Raw genomic sequence first — 22,042 nt, forward strand, 5'->3', positions numbered from 1 at the left:
TTTTAAATCTCTTACTGTCGTTGTTATGACACTTGCCATGAATGTGTTTGACAGCTACTTAAAATTGTTGAGTTAGAAATGATTGGAATGAAATTATGTCAGTGTTAATATTATCTGTCTTTTAAACTGAGTTATTTTTTATTTAGTAATAAGAAATACATTCATTATTTTCTTTTTATTATATTTTTAAAATCTTATTTTTGCGGTATGAGGAAATCAAATCCGAGGCCAGGCAAGAGCTGTACCCATGAGCAACTGTACTCAGTAGCAACTATTGAGTTCGCTGGGATTCTTTTTCTTTTAAGTTAATTTATTTGTACATGTATGATTCCCTGTGAATGCACGCTATGCTTACGTGCAGGTGCCTACAGGGGCCAGAAGAGGGTGTTGGGTTCCCCAGAGCTGGAGTATAGGCAGTGGCGGGCTGTTCGGTGTGCCTTCCGGAAACAGATCTGTCCTCTAGAAGAGCAGCGCGTGCTAACTGCTGTGCCGCCTTCCTGGTCTTCGTTAGGATTTTTAACTGGAAGAATACCTTCTGTTAGTATTTATTTTCTCTGTCTACATGGGGTGGACATGGCTCATGAGTTCTCCAGCTCTAAATCATACCAGTTAATGATATTAAAAGACAGTTTCTTTCACTGCCTTTGTGTAAATACCACAGGAGGACTTTAGTTCTATGATTACACAGTCGGTCCAAAAGAAGATAGTGTGCACGCTTTTGCAGCCACCACCCTCAAAATCAGAAGGAAAGAGCGTAGTGCTATTAATTGCAGAACATGAGGACTTGACGGGCAGATTAAAACTAGATTTTCTGTATGTATTTATGAGTAGATTTTTTTTACTTTTTATTTATTGTGTGTAGATGCTTAAGGGTAAAAGTTGTTCATTTATAGCTAGTATCTGAAATACTATAATGGCTTGGTATTATGCATGATGTTAGGCATGTCCCCAATATCCTAGGCTTTTAGAAATACCTTACAAAATATATTTTCTGGGCTTGAGGGGTGGCTCGGTGGTTAAGGAGCATTTGCTGCATATCTGTAAGGACCAGAGTTTGGGTCCCAGGACTTATATGACAAGGTGAACATAGTCTTCGTCATGCTTATGTATTCTGGGGAGCAGATACAGGAGAATCGTTGACACTAGCTTGTGTCAGCCAAAAGACGTGAGCTCCAGGTTCAGCAAGAAACTGGACACTGACTCACCTCCACCTGCTCTGGCCTCTGCGCAGGCAGACACATCTGCACAGGCATGTACATTTACACACATACATGTGCATATGCCACATACACATCCTCTGTCTTCATCTCAGATCACTTAATAGTTGGATGCTTGCTCTTACAGTCTTTGTTTGTTTATTAATTTTTGTTTAACTTGTCCAAAACCTGATTTCACATTAGAACAAGAAGATGAAGAAGCCAGCACTGGATCTCACCTCAAACTCATAGTGGATGCTTTCCTCCAGCAGCTGCCCAACTGTGTCAACCGAGACCTGATTGACAAGGTATTCCTTCTCTTTTATTTCCCTCAATTTTCTTTCCTTTGTCTAACTCCTCTCATGCCATAGCTTATGCTCTCAAGTTCCTGGCCTTCTCTTTAATTGCTGCTATTAAGTACATGTGTATGCATGCAGAAAGTTAGGGGGCTTCTTCCTGGAGGAGGGTTGCTTCTGCTCTCAGCATCTCTTAGCTCCTATAGCTATTTGACAAGGGTTCTTATCCTTATATAATTTTACAAGAGCACATAGACTTGACAAGTCTCAAAGTGTTGAGTATCAGTGGTTTTCAGGCTGTTGCAAACCATACAGTGAACCATTTTTTCAGAAGGAGTCTTATTGTGAGAATCCAGAGTAGATACAGATTAAATTAGGGCTGGAAGTACAGGTCCAGATTCCTGTTGACCTGACCTGATTCCTTTCCCCTTCATACAGCGACCTTGCTGTGGTTTTAGATGAGTCTCTTAAAAGGTGCTGTGTAGATTTCCAGCTGCGCCTAAGGCAGCCGCTTTCTCCATAATATTCAGAGTGCCTGCCTTTTTCCTGTTTTGGTGTTTGCAAAGATGGTGAGGACTGTTGCTAGCATTGTACCCGCAGGAAAGCATTAGCACCATTTTATTCTTTTTTTTTTTTTTTTTTTCTTTTCTTTTCTTTTCTTTTTTTCGGGGCTGGGGATTGAACCTAGGACCTTGCGCTTCCTAGGCAAGCACTCTACCACTGAGCCAAATCCCCAACCCCACCATTTTATTCTTTATGCCTATGAATTGTAATTTTAAAAAATGTTAACTTTCATGTATTATTTTATTTCAATTCATACATTTATATATTTTTCTTCTTTTATCATCAGGTCTTTGCTTTGTTTTGTAAGACAGGATCTTGGTATTCATTTGGCCCAGGCTACCATGGAACTTGCTGTGTAGACTGAGGCTTGTCTGGAATTTGCAGCCCAACGTATTTGGACATGAAATGTTCTGTTTGCTTCTGTGTTGCTGTGATAAACACTGGCCAAAAGCTACTTGGGGAGGAACAAATTCTTTTTCATCCTGAAGGCTATTAGTCATCCTTGAGGGAAGTTAGGGCAGGTCCTGAAATACTGCAGGAACTTTAAGCAGAAGCCATTATTGTCTTGCTCCTGAGCTCATGCCCACCTGCCTAAGGATGGTGGGGTGTAGGGATCAAGAAGATGCCTCACAGTTGTCCCATAGGCCAGTTGGAGGCAATGCCTCATTTGAAGTTTCTTGTATGTCAAGGTGATAGCTGACATAGTGGTCAATATCCTTATATCCTTTTAATCTGACAGAGTGGGGATTTATGTAAAGCAGTTCTGCCTCAAAATTGTCTCAAGGAAATTACTGGTTTGATAGAGTTGCAGGTTCAACAAGTTGCTTTTATCATAGTCTGCCATCCTATCAGGATATCCACTTACTTAGCAGAAACCTTTCTGAAGTTGACAAATTGTTTGTTACTTCAAGAAAAGCAACTAAAGGTACTTACTGCCAATGATCTAATTAGAGTTTCTAAAGCTTGACAGTTCCCTAGTTCTTGTCTGAAGAAATTTCATTCCTGTATTATTTCATGGAAGATTTCTATGATGTTAAATGGTGTAATGTAAGAGTATCACGTGTGTATTAAGTATGCATGGCTGTAAGCTATTATTTGCTACCTGTGAACATTGCTAAGAATCATGTAGATGGACACGCACTGCCGATTGGTGTAGGAGATTCCACATGTGATGGTGCAGTTCTGTCACTCGGGACCGAGGTAGAACTGAGAGTTTAGAGATGGTCTGGGTGCTCTGTGTGTTACTATCTAGTAAAACTCTGACTCAAAAGAAAAAGAGAAGACTTTTTTTTTTCTTCCTAATGTTGAGTTCTCCCTAATGTTGTTGAGTATTGAACTCAGAGCCTTGTACATGCTAGGCAAGTACTCTACCACTGAGTCACCTCCCTGACATAAATTAGTTCTTTTTTCAGTCAGAAATGTTGTGTGTATGTGTCAATATATGTGATTTGTGTTGGTGCCCATGGAAACCAGAAGTCAGTCCCTGCATGAAGAGTTACAAGCAGTTGCTAATGGTACAAAATGGGCCTGGGAAGTGGAACTTGGGTACCTCAGGGTTCTCTTCTCCTTGCCTTTCCTCCTTTTCCCTCTCTTCTCCCCTCCCCTCCCTTCCCATCCCCTTCCCTCCCTTCCCATCCCCTCCCCTTATCCCTCCTTCCCATTCTTTAATTTTTCACCTCCAAGACAGGGTTTCTCTGTGTAATTCACTTTGTGGCTTGGCTTGCCTCAAACTCACCTGTTTTGTTTGGACATTTGCTTACTGTGTATGTGTGAACACCTTTGTCACACATCTTGTTTGGGGATAAGGGTTACTTTTCTCTTACAGTGAGGATTCTGGTTGTTGGGAGGTGAGGTTTGGTGGAAGTGCCTTTACCCTCAGATCCACTAACCGCCATATGCAATAATGAGAAAAAAATTGTTTGCTTGATTCTACCAACCACTCTAATCTTTTGCTTTATTTTTTCTTCCTTTAAAAAAAATTTTTCCTGGGGTTGGGGATTTAGCTCAGTGGTAGAGCGCTTGCCTAGCAATCGCAAGGCCCTGGGTTCGGTCCCCAGCTCCGAAAAAAAAAAAAAGAAAAGAAAAAAAAAAGAATAAAAAAAAAATTTCCTTTTATCTTATGTGTACAGTGTTTTGCCCACATGTGTACCATGTATGTGCCTGGGGCCCACAGAGGCCAGAAGTGGGTGTCAAATACCCAGGACTCAGACACAAATACTTGTGAGTCTCCTTATAGGAGTTGAACCCAGGTCCTCTGAAGAGCAGCCAACGTTCTTGATTGCTGTCTCTGTAGCCTCTCTAATTTTTCTTAATTTGACACATTCGTGTTCTCTAGTTACTGTGTTAATGTTCTGAAATATGCCGATGGAGAACTGTGCACAGTCACTAGACGTGGGTTACTCAGTGTCCGTCAAGTGCATTGCGAGCCTCCTTGGTTCATGTGCCGTCTCCTTCACGGTGACTTACTTTTGCTATAGTCACTCATAAGCAGTTCACCTTTGACTTGTTAGTTTGTCTCCTAGCTTATAATTCTATGTGTACAATTGTATATGTATCTATATATAATTTACCTCAAAGTATTCTCAAGAGACTCCTATGAGTTTTGACATTCACTTCCCCCTGTGAATTTGATGATCAGAAAAATTTATCTTTGTTCAAAGTAAAACAGTGATTATTGAATTGAGCTTTATTTTATTTATTTGGTCATTTGAAACAAGTTCTTCAAAAGCTGCTTAATGGGTTGTCATACAACAAACACACATAACCAACCTTACTTGCTTCCCATTTGTCCTCATGTGGCAGACACTGACTGGCCTGGAATTTGCTACTCTGCTGTCTTGAGTATTCAACTCAGTGTTTCCATTCATTTCACATAAACCCTGTGTGTACTATATTGACATTCTGTATTTAGCTTCTGATACATGGAACATCATTCAAATTTTTATTACATTTATTTATTGTGTGGGGGTGGTGCTAGAGCACTGTCGGGAGTTCAGAGGATGTCTTTAAGGGAGTTGATTCTCTTTGTGCATTAGGTCTAGGGAATTAAACTCAGGTTGTCAAGCTGAGTAGAAAGTGCCTTATCCTGCTGGCTCATCTTGCCAGCCCCCATGTAGAACACTCTTAACACAGCTTCCTGTGTGTGTCCAAGTGGCCTTTGGTACTGATGGTAAGAACAGTCTTATCTAGACCTTTAGTCACCATGCACTCAGGAGGCAGAGGGAGGCTGCATTCAGTGCCAGCCTGATCTACAGGGTGAGTTCCGGGACAGACAGAGGTACACAAAAAGTTGTTTTTCCAAAATTCCTTTAGATAGATAATGCAGGGTCAGTATAGGCATCCCTCCATATTTACTGGTTCTATCTACTGACCACAGATAGTAAGTATAGTTTGGGAGGAAACTGCATCTGTTCTGAACACACACACACTGTTTAGTTCGTCATCATTACCTATTTATAAAGCATGCATTAATTATGAAACATTGTGTTACTGTCAGAATCTAGAGATGACTTAGAGTATATGGGAAGAGGAACCCAAGTTATATGCAAAAACTATACTATTTTACATAAACAATTTGAGCACCTGTAATTTTGCGTATTCTGGGAGATTTCTGGAGCCAATCTCCTTGTGGATACATTGGGCAGCTAACTCATGTTTCTGTTTTCAGGAACTTTCTAGAGTTTTAATCTTTTCTTGTTTTTCTTTTTATGTTTTTATTAGATCTAAGACATTGATGAAATTTGTTCCTAAATACTGTGTTTTGGTTGTCCTTAGTAGAACTAGTAGCTTTTTTTACTTAGGCCAAGTATTCCTGATGTGACCCAGGGCCTCACATATACGAAGCAAGCATTCTGCCACTGGATTACAGCACAGACTCCTTATTCTAGCTCTTACTTACTTGTTTCAGGCATAGATTGAATTTAAAGTTACTTGCCAAATTACTCACGGTAGGTTTGGAAGCTACCTTTAAGTTCTGTTCTCAACACAAAGTTGCATGTTTTTAAAAGTAGGAATGTATATTTTGACTTATATAAAGGACTTAATGTTGTAGTTTGGGATGTGCTTATTGTTTATAATACTAGTGTCTTAAAACTGTTTTGGGGGGTTGGGGATTTAGCTCAGTGGTAGAGCACTTGCCTAGCAAGTGCAAGGCCCTGGGTTCAGTCCCCAGCTCTGAAAAAAAAAGAAAAAAAAAAAAGAACAAAACTGTTTTGGGTATTTAAGAAGAATTAAAACAATAGCTACTTTCAGTAGCTAAGTCGAGGATTTTTTTTTTTTAAGAAAATTTTTTTCCTCTTTAGGCAGCCATGGACTTTTGCATGAACATGAACACAAAGGCAAACAGGAAGAAATTGGTTCGGGCGCTCTTCATAGTTCCTAGGCAAAGGTCAGTATTTGAATAGTAATGTTTATAGTAATGTAAGATCAGCATTCTTACTGAATTATTTCTTTAAAACGGCCACTTGACTTAGTTTTATTAGCTCAACAGGCATTACATTAGCATATTTTCTAGTATCTTATTAATTTTTGTCTTGTTCTGATGGAGGTATTTCTTCTAGTATTTACATGCTATTTTAAGATAAAGTAATAATAAAATAACTTGCTGTGTGTGGTGCTACATGCTATAACCAACACTCAGAGGAGGCTGAAGCAGGTGGAGTAAGCAGTTGAAGACAGCCTAGCCCATGTGTGCAGGTGAAACTCTTCCCTTGGGAAACCAAACAGGCTGGGGTCAGTGGCACACGCTGTACTCTGAGCACGCTCAGGCCAAGGCAGGTGGAACTCTATGAGCTGCGGGTCAGCCTGGTCTGTAGAGCGAGCTCCAGATCAGTCAGGGCTACTCAGTGAGATCCTTTCTCAAAACATAAAAATAAAACGAAGTGAAACAAAGTGAAAAGAAAAGAGAAAGTGGCCATCTTTAACCATAGCACCTGAGGCTGAGTCAGACAGGTCCCTGTGAGGAGGCAGAAGCAGGCAGTTCAGTTCAAGGTCAGCTTGGTCTGTGTGTAATATCTAGGACAGCCAGGGCAATGGAGAGAGCCTGTCCCAAAAAACGAATGAGTGAAAAAAATGAAACAGCAACAGAAAACCCCTAAATAATAAACTTAATGACTAGAGGCAATTAATTAATTGGTTTCTATTTTCCCTTCTAAGGGGAAACATAAAATACATTTTGTAGCTTTTTGGAAGAGCTTATATTTTTGTATAGATATGATGGTAATTTAGTATATGTAACTCTTAGGCTTACATGAAAATGTTCAAGTTGTTTGAGCTCTAATGTCAGAGAAGAGATATCCTGCGTAGACATTTCACTCAGTAAAATTGAAAGCTCCATCGTGCTGGTGGTGTTAGTAACTGACACTGAGTTACAAAGAGCAGAGAGAACTTTGACTATTTTGTTACTCTGTACCTTTCAGAAGGAAGCTCGTTTCTGTTACTGCATTATTCTTTTCTTCTTTTATGAGAAAGATCTTAAGTATTGAGACCTCAGAGCTCTTTACATGGCCCAGTCTGCCTCAAATTTGAGTTTTTTCTGCTCTTAACTTCTGGACAGTAGGATTATATATAGGTGTGGTCACTGTGCCTGGTCATTTCTGTTCAATGAAATTAGGAAGTTTGTTGAGACTTGAGATGACTCAGTGGTTAGTGGACTTGTTCTCCAGAGGAGGACCCAGGTTTTATTCCCAGCATTTACATGGTAACTTGTAAATGTCTCTAACTTCAGTTTCATAGGACCTAATCTAGTGCTCTTCGTGCTATGACATTGGTGGGCACTAGGCATATATGTACTCAAAATACTCATGCATGTTAAATAGAATGAAAGAAATTAATCCAAAAGGAAAGGAAATATGTCAACTGCTATGATAGTTTACAGTATGGCTAACATTGGTTCTTGCCTCCACAGATAAGGATTTTGAGGGATTTTATTGAAGACTTTCTAGTCCATTGATACATAGAAACTAGCGTTACTTCGGTACTACTAAAGTTTCTCATTGAAACCAAATCTTTACTTTTTATCTTTAAAAAGTTACTTTTCCTTACCGTGGGTTGTGGGTGTTTTAATGGCACGCCTGGCTGCTGTGTGCATCTGCTACCCGTCTAGGCCGGAGGAGGGCGCTGGATCTCTCGCAGCTGGAGCCAGACATGGTGTTGAGCTGCCTTAGATGGGTGCACGGGATCGAGCCCAGGTCCTTAACCACTGCCATTAACCTCGGAGATAGCTCTCCAGCAGTGTTAGGAGGAGCATGGATAGAGAAGGAATTCTAACTGTGACAGTAATGATTAATATAATTGAGAAAGATGGCTTCATGTCGTCTGTGGCTGTAACATTTGAAATCGTATACTTTATCAAATCTAAGGAGCTACTGATTATGTGTACCCTTATCTTATGTGCAAGCCAGGAGAAAACGTTGTCCAATAGTAAGGCTTTATTTACTGTGAGCGTCTGTGTTCATACAGATGAAAATAGAGTTAATATAATATAGAGACACCTTGAATTGCTGAAAATTCGACGTTTTCTCCCAATATCTTGGATTGCTTTAGAAATCTATATATACATTTATATAATTGCATTTTACTCTCTATTCTGTTTGGTGTGTGTGTGCACATTCACATGCTTGTTACGGTGCACATATGGCGATCAGAAGACAACCAGAGAGTTGGTTCTCTCCTCCTGCTATATAGGTCCTGGGGACTGAACTCTGGTTGTCAGGCTTGGTGACAAACACCTTTTCCATTAAAGCTGGCATGCCAGCCCACTTGAGTGAATTGTTTCAAATGATTTTACCTTATAGAAAGTAATGCTTGTTTTTATGCTTTTTTATTGTTTCCATTTGATTGAAGACATTTATCAATAATTATGTAGACTTATTTTTATAATATAACAATAAATCACTTTGCAAAATAAAAATGTTATATAACAAAAGAAATCATGCAGTGATGTGGTTTACCTATAAAAGACCGACTTCTTCCTTTTACTGGTGCCTCCACCCAAATTTGAGAAAGAGAAAGATCCTAAGGCACCCATTTGCTTACATGAGTGCCAAGGGAAGCTCAAGCTCATGTTTGTGCAGCAGGCATTCAACCAAGTGAGCCAACTCCCAAGTCCTATTGTCTGTCCTTTCAGAGCGAAATTTATCTGTAAAGCCCCTGGTTCCAATAGTTCAGTTCTGCTAGAAACCTAGACTTGAAAAGAGGAGGAATTGACAAGTTTAGAGTAGCATTCTTAGCCTGTGGGTCAAAATCCCTTCAGGGGTCTAATAACCTTTTCACAGGGGTTACCTAGGACTGTCCAAAACCAGGTTTACATTATGATTCATAACAATAGCAAAGTTACAGTTATAAAGTTGCAATGAAAATAATTTTATGGTTGGGGATCATCATAACTTGAGGAATTGTATTAAAGGATTGCAGCCTTAGGAAAGTGGAGAACTACTGGTTTAGAGGAAAGAAAAAAATGTGAAAGAAAGAAAAAGGATGCATGTAGATTGGGCATAGTGGTACAGACTCGTAATCCTAGCACTTGAGAGAAAAAGCCTGGAGGAACAGAAGCTCAGGATCATCCTCAGATGCTAGAATGTTCCAGGCCCGAGATACTTAAACTCCTGCTCAAAAAATTGTGCCACATCTTAAAACTCTGAGAAATGGACTTCATAGTCTAATATTACCTTAAATGTTTAATATAATAATTTATGTTGTCTACTTAAACATAGAAAGATGAAAGCATTTTCTAAAATCTAATCATTAAATAATTAAGGTCAGCTATATGCTGTGGTTATTACAGAGGATACATTAGAATAGTGAACAGATTGATTTTATCTTTGTATTTGTATAGAGCTTACAATTTGTAGGGAAAATGGATGAATAATTCTTAGTTTCATTACCAAGAAGAGAGAAGCTTTTGAAATACAGAGCAAGTGGAATTTGAGGATTCAGTCTGAGGCAGCTGATGATGAAGGCACTGTGAAAGCAGAGCTGTGTGGTAGGAATACCCAGGGTTAGCTGTACAGAGGAGGAGTGAGGAAGCAGAGCTGTGTGGTAGGAGTACCCAGGGTTAGCTGTACAGAGGAGGAGTGAGGAAGCAGAGCTGTGTGGTAGGGAGTACCCAGGGTTAGCTGTACAGAGGAGGAGTGAGGAAGCAGAGCTGTGTGGTAGGAGTACCCAGGGTTAGCTGTACAGAGGAGGAGTGAGGAAGCAGAGCTGTGTGGTAGGAGTACCCAGGGTTAGCTGTACAGAGGAGGAGTGAGGAAGCAGAGCTGTGTGGTAGGAATACCCAGGGTTAGCTGTACAGAGGAGGAGTGAGGAAGCAGAGCTGTGTGGTAGGAGTACCCAGGGTTAGCTGTACAGAGGAGGAGTGAGGAAGCAGAGCTGTGTGGTAGGAGTACCCAGGGTTAGCTGTACAGAGGAGGAGTGGGAAGGAGGGTGGGAGACAGATAGCAGTCTGTCCACAGAGACTGGAAAGATCGTGGCCTCAAGCCACAGCACAGCACAATCCCGTCCTTGGCCTCCTGCCTGTGTATGGAGGGTATTGTTCTGGACACTGTCAGCCTCAGGAAGGGGGCCATATTTACTACTTTTATCTCTAGCACTTAGCAGAATGCCTGACATCCGAAGTTATAAAGTTATGGGACAAGTTTAGTTTTAATGCCCGTTTTTATGCAGCTTGTGTTTGTTTTCAGAGTCAATCTTAATTCTTAATTTCTCTGGTAAAATCCTGATATGTGTAGAGTGACTTCTGTAGTGTGACCAGCTGAATACTCCCATTTTCTCCACCCTGGAAGGGATTCCTTTGTTTTTTATTGGGAATGGTAACTTACCTTGTAAGCCTTAGTACAGTAGCTGTCTTACTGAACAGCTGCTCTTGTTCCCTTGTGCAAGTGTAAGTTCTCTTTAGGGTCCTTCTGGCAAGTCTTCATGGAAGAAATCAGGTGCATTCAGCTCTTCAGGAGACAGGACACGAGCTTTGAATTTTGCACATCTCTAACACTAAGAACTGGTTTTGAACTGTACATAGCTGGGTGTTGTAGCCTATAAGCCTAGAACTTGAGAGGCTGTGAGGTTTGCTCCAAGTTTGAGGCTAACCTGAACTATACAGTAAACTCAAGACCTGCCATTCATGGCTTGTTTCTTCATTGCCATTCATTTGGAAACTATTTCTTGAATAAGAGAGATAATTGGTACCCTTTAAAAGCGCTCTCTCTCTCTCTCTCTCTCTCTCTCTCTCTCTCTCTCTCTCTCTCTCTGTGTGTGTGTGTGTGGGGGCAGAGACAGATAGACATAGAGAAAGAAAGACAGAGAAAGGGAAAGGGAAGGAACACAGGGCATAGGGTGTACTATAAGATGGTTAGAGTATTCTGGGCTGAGAAAGAAGTGCTAGGGATGAAAAGTCACTTTGTGAGCTGTCTGGACCATATAGTGTTGGCTTGAACTCACTTGAAAGGAACGGCAAGAAAAGTGTCTTTGACCGTGTTTTTAGAATCCTGGCTTCCTTAACCATCCATGCGTATCTCTTCTTCAGCACCCTGTCCTAAGGGCTCCTCCCTTCTATGACACTTCTTCATCATCTTCCCTGAGAAGGAGGGCTCTTCCAGAGTTTGTCTGTTCCTTACTGTGGCTGGGATTCCTCTCATCTAACATAACCAGGCTAAAGGTCTGCTAGTGAGACTAGTAATGAATAGGTCGTTTACTAGTTATTTTACTAGCTATGCCTGTGTAAATCCAAGGATTATATGGGGGTCTTGGCAGTGAGCTTAGCTGTCCTCCAGTGTGTACTTTGTTGAGGAAAATGCCAAACCTCCAATGACTTTTATTCCTCTTTTCCCTTTTAAATAAGAGGTGTCGGGTCTGGAGAGATGGCTTAGCACCTAAGAACATTGTCTGCTCTACTAGAGGACCCAGATTAAATTCCCAGCAACCAAATGGCAGCTCACAACTATCTGTAATTCCAGTTCCAGGGGATCTGACACCCTCACACAGATATGTCAATGCTCATTAAATAAAAAGAAATAAATCATTAAAAATGTAAAGCTATGGCTGGCAAATATAAAAAAAAAAAAACCAAAAATTGTCTGTATTGAACAATTCTTTAAAGTAGAATCATACAATAGATGGCTCTTATACCTGACTTCTTGCCTGTAGCAGCATGCTTTCAAAATTAGCCCATTTCCTATCATGACCCTGCACTTGAATCCTTTCTGTAAAAATATGTAAATTTGTAAATTTGTAAATTTTTGTTGTTATTTATTTGTAATAGCCACATCACATTCAGATAAAAATAGAAATTTTTACATGAAGTACTTAATCTTTAAGTATCCATATGTGTCTGCCACCCAGATCAAGTTATGTAGCATTTCATCATCCTGAAGGTCTTTACCTGAGGTAGATTTTGAGATTAAAGTGAGAATCAGGAAAAGTACCTCAAAAACCTTTCCTTGTTTTAATTACTGCTGCTGTGTATGTTCTTATAATGACTGTGACTCCACATAGAGTTAGCCCAGTATTGAGAGGTAAATGTGCAGACTCTCCATGGGGTGATGCAAACACAGCTCTACGTGTGAAGTGTGCACTTGGTTCTGGAGTGGGTTTTGTCCCATACAGGGTCTTTCTGTAGCCTTGGCTGTCCTGGAACTCACTGTGTAGACCAGGCTGACCTTAAACTCATAGAGGTCTATCTGCCTCTGCCTACGAGTTTTAGAATTAAAGGCCCAGCTGGTTTTTGATATTTTTCATGATATTTTCAGATTGGGCCTCTATACTCACTAAATTTAAAATGGAAAGAATGAGAGATTTGTTTCTGGTTTTGTTTTGCTTTCTCCTTTAACTCTATTAGCAAACTATACCACGTGGTGGCGCTGTTTTATTTAGAATGTCAGCACTATAGAAAGAAAACTACCAATTGACTTGGTTGTGGTTTCCAGAGAAAATGACCCTAGTCTTTATTATATTTTGTCATTGTGGAATCATATTCTGTTAGTATTATCTTTTAATTGTGAATGTACACTCTGTGTGTGTGTGTGTGTGTGTGTGTGTGTGTGTGTGTGTGTATTTATATGTAGCCCGGGTAGGCCATATGAAGGTATAGGACAGCTTGTGAGAGTTGTTCCTCCTTCCACCTCCTGGGTTTCAGGATCAAGCTGGAGTTGTTGGACTTGGTGGCAAATGCTCTTTCCCACTAAACGTTCTTTTTGCACCCATTGTAATGTTTTCTGTGGTAAAATTGTTCTGCAATGTTGAGAATCAAATCTGGGGTTTTACACATGCTAAGAAAATTCTCTGCAACTCAGAGTTCCTCCACTTTTTAAATGAAGCTATAACAGTATTCTTTCAAAGTCAATGTTTTCCAAAGCAGCTTTGAGAATATATACGGTTAATAGCTTTCAACATTAATTTTTTTTTTCAAAACTTTTTAAGAGGATCAAAAGGGGTAGGCTGAAGCAGTAGGTTTTTTAGTTCAAAGCTAGCCCTATGTACAGAGTTAACAAGTTTATGACCAGCTATACAGAGGGCTCTGCCTTCAAAGGGGGAGGGGTATTTGTTTTAGAAGGCTAACTCACTAGTGAATTGAATTGCGGGAAGACTTTTCCTCAGGAGCAAGCACTTGTGAGGTCTTGGTCTTCATTTTTCTTGAACTTAGTGACTGAATGCTGATCATTAACTGCTAGTGGTATGTATGTAAGTCTGTGATGCAGCTGAGGGTTTAGTGTTTTAGAAGAATTGTTTTTATACTGTTCACTGTTAACTGTTGGTTAACAAAATAATCATCACTATCAGAATATTTAGAATTCATCTTTGAGAAGAGGGATCTTACGTAATTTCTCATTTCTTTTTCAGAAAACTGAGTAGTCTCTTTTGCACTGTATTGTGCTGTAGAGGTTGACCCTTTGCCAGGCCTAATGGCGTAGGACTGTGTGATCCCAGATGCTCCAGAGATGAATGAGTCACTCTCCCAAGTTCAGGGTCTGCCAGGATAAAAGAGGCAGGAGGGGCAGAGAGAGGGTCGATTTTCAGATTCACTGGGATATTCTCTGGGTTTCTTTAAGTGACTTGGGTGCAATAAAAGATACAGCATGAGTGTTGGAAAAGTATATTCTTCTCAAAAGGAAGGAGAAAGGCCAAGGTTTCGAATGAGATAGAGGAATGCCAGTGTGAAGGGAGAGAACAAAAGAGTCATCAGGTAGGCCCCGAGGCCATCACAGAAGAACTGTTTACAGTGTCTTAACCAGGCCCTTCTAGCTTGTTGCTCTGTTCTACGGCCTCAGTTCTTGAGTCAGGAGAATGGATGATTAGTTTAAATTCCCATATTTGAATTAGTTAATTAGTTTTTTACATTTATCTATGTGTATGAGTAATTTTTTTGCCAACCATATATGTGTTTGCACCATGTGTGTTTGGTGCCTTCAAAAGTCAGAAGTGAGCATTGGAGTCTCCAGAACCAGATGATTGTGAGTGGAACCCTGGTCCTCTGGAAGAGCGGCCAGTGCTCATAAGCATGAGCCATCTCTCTAGCACCCGGCAATTGATTATTAGTTGGAAACAACCATATGCTGTTAAAATGAGTATGGAAAACAAAGGACCTAGATCTTGAATATGGAAAACAAAGAACCTACAGAGAATATAATATGCAAGTTAGTATAAATCCATCTGGTTAATAAAAGAAAATTAAGAGTTCATTCGTTCCAAGTTTTTTTTAAGTATGTATTTATTTCAGATAGAGATGCGTTAGTATATTTTAAAGGCTTATCTGTTGAAAGTTAAGTATCTGAAATACAAAATACATTCAGCACACACGTGTGTGAGCATGTGTATACTGCTTGTGTACATAAGCCATTGGAGTCAGGGAATTAATCCTTTGGAACTGGAGTTACCGGTGGTTGTGAGCCTCTGTGTGGGCGCTGGCAACCAAGCCTGGGTCCTTGGCCTAACAGTGAGCACTCTTCACCATAGAGCCATCTCGCCAGGATATTTCTGTTTAAACTCCAGCAGCAGCAGCAGCAGCAGCAGCAATCTTAGGAATCCTTAGTACTGTAACTTTACCAGAGAGTGATATGACCCATATCATGTCTTTTTTGTATGGCAGAAGCTTAACTTTCAACAAATAAACCTTTAAAATACTTTAAATAGTATCTAAAGTTTGATAATAAATGTTTGTGTTCAAAACACTTTGAAATCTTTTAAAATAGGTTTTTAAAATTTATTTAGATATGAGTAAATAGCTACCACAGTCTTGTACCTGTCTTCTTGTTTCTGGCATGGTGACTATAGCCGTCTCATAGAGAGGCTGTTGCTACCAACAAGTTGAATAATATATGTCTGTGTATTAGGGTTAGGACTAGCTCTACCATGCTGGCTTCTTTTAATTTTTAAGGTTTTTTTAAATTTAAGTTACACTTATTTAAATATGCATATATATATGTATTATATATATAATACATATATATACATATATATATATATATATCTCAGAGAACAGTTTGGGGGAATTGGTTCTTTCTTTGTACTAATGTGGGTCACGTGGGTTGAGTTTGGGTTCCCTGGCTTGACAGCAAATACCTTAATTCACTGAGTATCTCTCTGGCCTTCAAGCTTTGTTTAGAATAAAGTGTTGTTGTTTATAACTTATTTTCCTAACTAAAGAACAGACAGTCCTCTTCCCTTTTTATAATGGCAAAGATTCTGAATTTAAGGGGCATCCTATCACTTATGAAAAGGTTTTGTTTAAAAACAAAATGTTAACATAAAAGTTTTAAAAGAAATACAGGGGTCAAAGAAAGAAACAAGTTTTTAATACTTGAGCCCTGAATGTGCTTTTTTCCCCATAACCCCGTATCTCCAGTTTTCCTCTGCCACCTTTGTCGGTGTCACTGAAGAGTGATAACGACCAGTTTCCTACCCTGATCAGTAATCCAGGGGTGTATGTGGGTGTTTACGAACTGTAGGATTCTTTATGTTCTCAGCACGTCCAGCTGTCATAGTTTGCACTGGTGTTTGCAGCGTTCACTTCCCATCTCTGCACTGATGGTCCCTGCACTGTTGACTGTGTAGCTGGAACACCTAACTCACTCTCCTCTTACTGCTTCCAACCTCCAGCCTGTGTGTGCAGTGCATGAATAGTCAAGGTCTACACCATAAGAGCTGTGCTGGGGTGAAGCGAGTTGTAGCTTGTGTTGACTCTGATCAGCAGCGGCTGCCTAGGGTGCTGGACTAAGTAAATACTGATGGGGAAGAGTGCTGTGTCGTGGAGGGGCGGTGGCATGGATGGCACACACTGCTGCTGGCTACAGTGATGTTGGAATGAGGGCCCCATGGGTTTGTGATGAACAAAGTCTGCTGGGACTTTTATATTATGTTAATATCTTACATAATTTTTAGTTCTTGGTTACTTTCTTACTTCAGAAACTGAGATTTCCAAATGACTTACCCCTGGATAAATAAAGGAAGCAGTTTGAAAGAATTCTGATTTGCAGTATTTAAGTTGGCTTTAGGTTTGTAAGTATTGTTACTGAGCAATTATATAATTAAAAGTTTATGCCATGTCAGAATGCATTTTCTTCACATAGTATTTTATGTATCAAAATCACAACCTAGTTGAAATAACAGACTGGAAAATGCCAGGTTATTAATACACTTTTACAAGGCTTACTGAATCTTTAGAAACTTCATAATGGCAATAAATTGGCATATCTGAATGATTATTAGCTTTTTAACAAACTATTTACTATGTGAGTAAATCTGGGAAAGTTTAAGTTTTAAAGTGAATTATTTCTGGTATGTCTTTCTTTTTACACATATCACATGTAACTTTTGCAGGTTGGATTTGCTCCCATTTTATGCAAGATTGGTTGCTACATTGCATCCCTGCATGTCTGATGTAGCAGAGGATCTTTGTTCCATGCTGAGGGGGGATTTCAGATTTCATGTATGTATTTAAGCATTTATTTTGTAATAATTATATGTTCTAATAAGTTGAGTGAGGATTCTTTGAGCATAATTATGTTGATAAGAATACTTTGAAATTGATAGTGACACAACAGTTGAGAATTTAAAGTGTAGATGTACTTAACAGAGCTCAGTTAATGCTGGTTCAGCTAGGACAGGAGCTCTTGGTACTGTCTTGTCCTCCTATAATAGGAACTGTACTTTTTCTTGTTATAAATTAAAGCCCATTCTCCAAGGCCTTATTGTTGTTCCTAGAAGAAAGAGAATTAGCCTGAGTACAGTTGGGTCTGCTGTCCCATAAGTGCCTCTTTAGGTGTCGAGTTCCAAAAGTGGGAGGTGTAACAGCTTTCATAAATTCTAAGACAGCAGTGAATTCTGCTGTTGCCTGTGCTTTATTGATTCTTGCCTTCAGAATTTTTATCTTGCATAGTGTTAAGTTCTTTAAAGAACACTCTGGTAAATACCAGTTCTTTTCCCAGGTAGCTTGCCTTCCTTCCCAGTTTTACAACTGGGTAGACTATGTTAGTAGTTCTCCTGTCTTACTTACCCAGTCACCTTATGGAAGTAAGAGAATGGACCCTCAAATACATGGTGGTAGGTAACAGTGACACTGCCAGTGACTGACAGTGGGCAGTGATAGCGTTTGAAACAACGAAGTTCTGTTCACAGAACTTCAGAGTGAGTTGTTGGGAATGCCATAAAGCTGTTGTTTGCTGTGCTCGGTGGACAAGTCAGCAGAATTGCCGAGCAGCCAAAGGAGAGTAGATAATCCCTGAGGTCAGGAACCTCACAGTGTAGCTCAAAAGTAAGATGTAAATGTAAAAGCAAGAGGAAAATAATAAATAATGATTGTATACTTGTATGACTGTAAACTTATTGTAGAGTGGGTGCTTTGAATTCAGAGCAAGAAACTCACATGAGGGCAGAGGAATAACTGTTTATTGGTTACTGTCTTTGTGATTGAGATTTCCCTGGGCTGTGTTTGCTTACCTGTGTTTTAGGCTTTTATAGGCAATAGTGAGCCAGGTAAGCTTTCTGTATTTAGAGAACTTGGGGAACACTGAGCTCATTAAAGCTTAACAGTTTTGTTTTATTATAAAACGTGGCAGAACTTTGTGAGGGTAACTGTGCTCTGTGAATGTCCTAGAGGAGGATGAGTATATATCCCATAAAGAACACACTTTGATAAATGCTGCTACTTCAGGAACAGAGACAGCCGAAACCATGTTCTTGATTACGTAATGGATCCTTTGTTCCAGTGAGGAGCTGGTACTCCAATGAGCACTGTGAAAGTGCTGTATCAATTACATGCGTTGCTTTCTCAGCCAGACTCTAAATTAAGCAAAACACAAATATAATTAGTACATTTGGTGAAAAACTTAAAAATTAAGAGCATTCTATACATGTATACCTCTCTTACCCTGAAAATTAAAGTGGAAGTTGAAGGAATTGACATAATTTATTCTGCTGCAGTCTTTGGAGCCCACTGTTCTCAGAATAGCCAGTTGAGGTAATTGATTCTTTTCCATCTCTCTCAGGGTCCCTCCTACCTTAGTCTGTGAACTTTCTTTCCTAATTCGTTTCTGTTAGGCTTTGAATGTGTTTAGTGTAAACTGTTATCAATGAAAGCAAAGTAACAGCTGCAGACCCACATGTGTCTGTCTGGTCCCACAGTGCAGCCCAGAGCACCCTTCTCTCATGTCCTCATTTTGAGACGGGGACTCACATCCCCGGCCAGCCTCCAGTTCACTGGTGGTGGACATGACCTCGGATTTAGAGGGAAGACCTTGTACTACCATCACAGGCGTGTGCTACCATATCCTAATTTTTGTTTTTCCTTTTCATTGGAGTTTTTTTAGGGTTTTTTTCCCTAAAAGCTTCACAGTAACACCCTTGATAGAGACCTCTAAATTGTCATGATTGCCCATTAGTTGATGTCCTGTGGTTTCTAAACCACTGGATTATGCTGACTTTTTTTAGAAGACATCATGCTGGCTCCACCTTGTTAACACCGTGACTTGTGCTTAGTTATTCAGGTGCTGAACAGGTCTATTTAAGGAGAATAATTTGGATCTTTGAAGCAATATTTGTCCTTAGAATTGAAAGAGATAATCCAGGTACAATACAGTACCTAGTCTAATATCATCAGAAAACTTCTTCCCTGTATTCTACCTGTCTTCCTGAATTGTACTTATGTTTCTTGTCTTTGATCTTCTCTAAGTTGGGTTGAACCCTTAGTCTTTGGTTAGAGATGGGCTCATGTAGCTCAGACCAGCACCAGGCTCATCTTGCAGTAGATAGGACTGGCTCTGAATTGACCCTCCGTGGTCCACTTCCATGTGCTAAGACTCCAGGTGTGTACCACCACCCCCACTCAGTCCTGAGTCTCCAGAGGGAGCCCAATTGTGTAGCTTCAGCTGATGCCTGTTTTTCCAAAGATATTAAGTCACCAAATGTGTGTGCCTTGCTAGAGCCTCTCCAGTACATAGTAGTTTTCTTGTCCTTTTAGAAGCCAATTGTCTTCACAAAACAGACTCATTATTTTCTTCTAAAACATCTTTATACTTTACTTCACTGAATGCACTTCTGTATTTTTCTCATAATTCAGTATGTTTCTACTCAACTGTCATAGTCCCTTCATTCTCTCTGAAGTTCCCTAGCTCTTATTGCCACAGCACTGAAGCACTCCGGTTCTAGCCACTGCTCACCATGCCTGCTGCCACTGTCTTTCATAGTCCACAGCTCGAGTTATGTCAATAGCTCTTTAACCAGGTTTCCCTGTCTCTGTCTTCTATCTAGGTCCAATATATTGCCACAATATGATCATATTTGCCCCCTTAAGAATCTCAGCTGAGAAGTAAAGCTGATAAAACTATATGTAGTCAAAGAAATTCTAGTTAAACAATGGATTTGCTAATTTGACAGATCAATAAAGCTAATAGAAGTGAGAAATCAACATTCTTACATACTTCAATCAGGTAAGAATTTAGATAAACACTTTGGCAATATGTTTCTAGATCATTAGAGACATTCCTACATTGAACAGCTCTGAGGAGAAAACAGCAGAAAGCTTCGTTTACATCATGAACTGTACTAGGAGGAGCTGATAATCTCAAAGCCCAACAGTGGTTTTCTGGTTTTTGGGGTTTTTTTTTGTTTGTTTGTTTGTTTTGTTTTTTTAAAAGGGGGTCTGATAATCATGGCGCCAAAGTAATAGTCACCAAGAATAATTTTTCATAAAAGTTTATTTTTAGATAGTGCAGCTCTGAGGAACATTTTGTGACTAGTGTCCTTTGTCCTCCAGTGGACAACAGAATCTGTTCCCTAATGGAGAGGACAGCTTTTAAATCATGAATCCTCACCGACATTCTAAAAGTGGTCTTTCCACGTGTTTTAAATTAAAATTCTTTATCGTGTACTAGTTTTTCATAATTGACCAAAATGCCTCACATAAACAACCTAAGAGCTGAGGGATACATTTTGTTTGTTGTTTTGGAGAGTTCAGTCAATGATTGCTTGACTTTCATGTTTGGGAAGAGCATCCTGATGGCTGGAATATGTAGTAGAGGCTTTTCTATGTCATAATGGATGGGAAATCGAAAATGAAGACGAGAGCAGGGACCAGATAGAGCCTTTGAAGATAAACACCCCAGGGACCCACCTCTCCCACCTAGGGCCTACTTCCCAGAGTTGTTGACAATGTTCGACACATAAGCTTCTAGAAACATTCAGAGCCATACTAAAACAATTGGTCAAAATAAATGGAATACAAGTATGTTTATGCAGTGTGTCTATTTTATTGTGTGTATGTGATTTTAAACTTACATTTGCAATTATAGCATTTTATGTGCAACATAGAACATAAAAAAGTAAATGAAAACTCTGAGGCAAAGTGTGTGAGTAAAGGATTCAGATTTCTCCTCAACCCTCACTCCTGTCCTACGTAGTAGGTGGACAGGGCACCTTACTTCTGAGACCAGTAGTTTACCAGATGAGGGAATATATACATATGTGTGCATTAAGACATATTACTTATAGACTCAGAAGAGATTACAAGCTCAGCATAAAATAGATCTGTAGAAAAGTCTGTTGAATTATCTAGTGGGTAAAGTTAATGTAAAGTCAAAAGAACAAATTGTAGAGGGGAAAGGATCTTTTTGGACAACTATCTATTAGCCTTTCTAGGACAAACAGTTTCTTATAGGGAGTAGTAAATAACAGGCATAAAACGTTGTAAAGATCTATGTGTGGATACATCTGAAGAGATCACTTGGTGATGCACACTAAGTAATTAGTTTTGTCTATCTTTAAATATTGGGCTGGAAGCAGCATTTCTGTTAAGGATAATTGATAATTAAGTAAGATCTTACAATGGTAGTCACTAAACAAAGGCATATTGTAGATCTGTATGCAGTTTTGCAGAAGTATTGCTTCTCAGCCTTTTGGCTAAGATCAAGTGTAGTTTTGCATAAATTATTTGATATTTGTTTGAGTATAAGTTTTGAAGAAATGATAGTGAAAAACCTCCGAGTGAGAGTTAGGATAACTTAGTGGGGTCCTCTCCCCCAGTATAGTCTTGTGAGATGTTTTCAGCTTCTCTTCTGAACATCCAGGATAGAGATAATGAAAATAGGTCTTCATTTTAAAAGTCTCATAGTTTTGAAAGGAAGAAAAAGTAGAAAAAAAATAGATGTTATAAAAATGGGGAGTTAGATTGTGTTTGCTGGGTCTGGAGAGATGGCTCTGTGGTTAAGAGTACTGGCTCTTGCAAAGGTCCTGGGTTTGGTTGCCAACACCCACGTGGTGACTTGTCCATCTGTGACTCCAGTCCCAAGGGATCCAGCGTGCTCTTCCAGCCTTCACAGGCAGCAGGTACACATATGTACTTGCAGGCACTTGCATATACACATAAAGTAAAAGGAAATCTTCTTTTAAAAAGTGATTACTAGAGTCTGGGAAGGGTGAAGGGTTGCGGGAGAAACAAAGAGAATATCTGGAAGGTATGTGGAGTGCAGTTAGGCAACAGGAATAAATCTTGATGTCCCACAGTAC

General features: G+C 39.6%; 1 protein-coding gene across 1 annotated transcript in view; it reads left to right on the top strand.

Annotated features, from left to right (window-relative positions):
- Nucleotides 1–22,042, top strand: part of Upf2 (UPF2 regulator of nonsense mediated mRNA decay) — a 90,849-nt gene that overhangs the window by 27,274 nt on the left and 41,533 nt on the right. Inside the window, 3 exon segments of the mRNA XM_032885264.1 lie at nucleotides 1,401–1,504; nucleotides 6,358–6,443; nucleotides 16,862–16,970. Coding sequence (XP_032741155.1) covers nucleotides 1,401–1,504; nucleotides 6,358–6,443; nucleotides 16,862–16,970 — 299 coding nt within the window.

This window comes from Rattus rattus, chromosome 14 (assembly GCF_011064425.1).
Source record: "Rattus rattus isolate New Zealand chromosome 14, Rrattus_CSIRO_v1, whole genome shotgun sequence".
In the NCBI taxonomy this organism is placed as follows: Eukaryota; Metazoa; Chordata; class Mammalia; order Rodentia; family Muridae; genus Rattus; species Rattus rattus.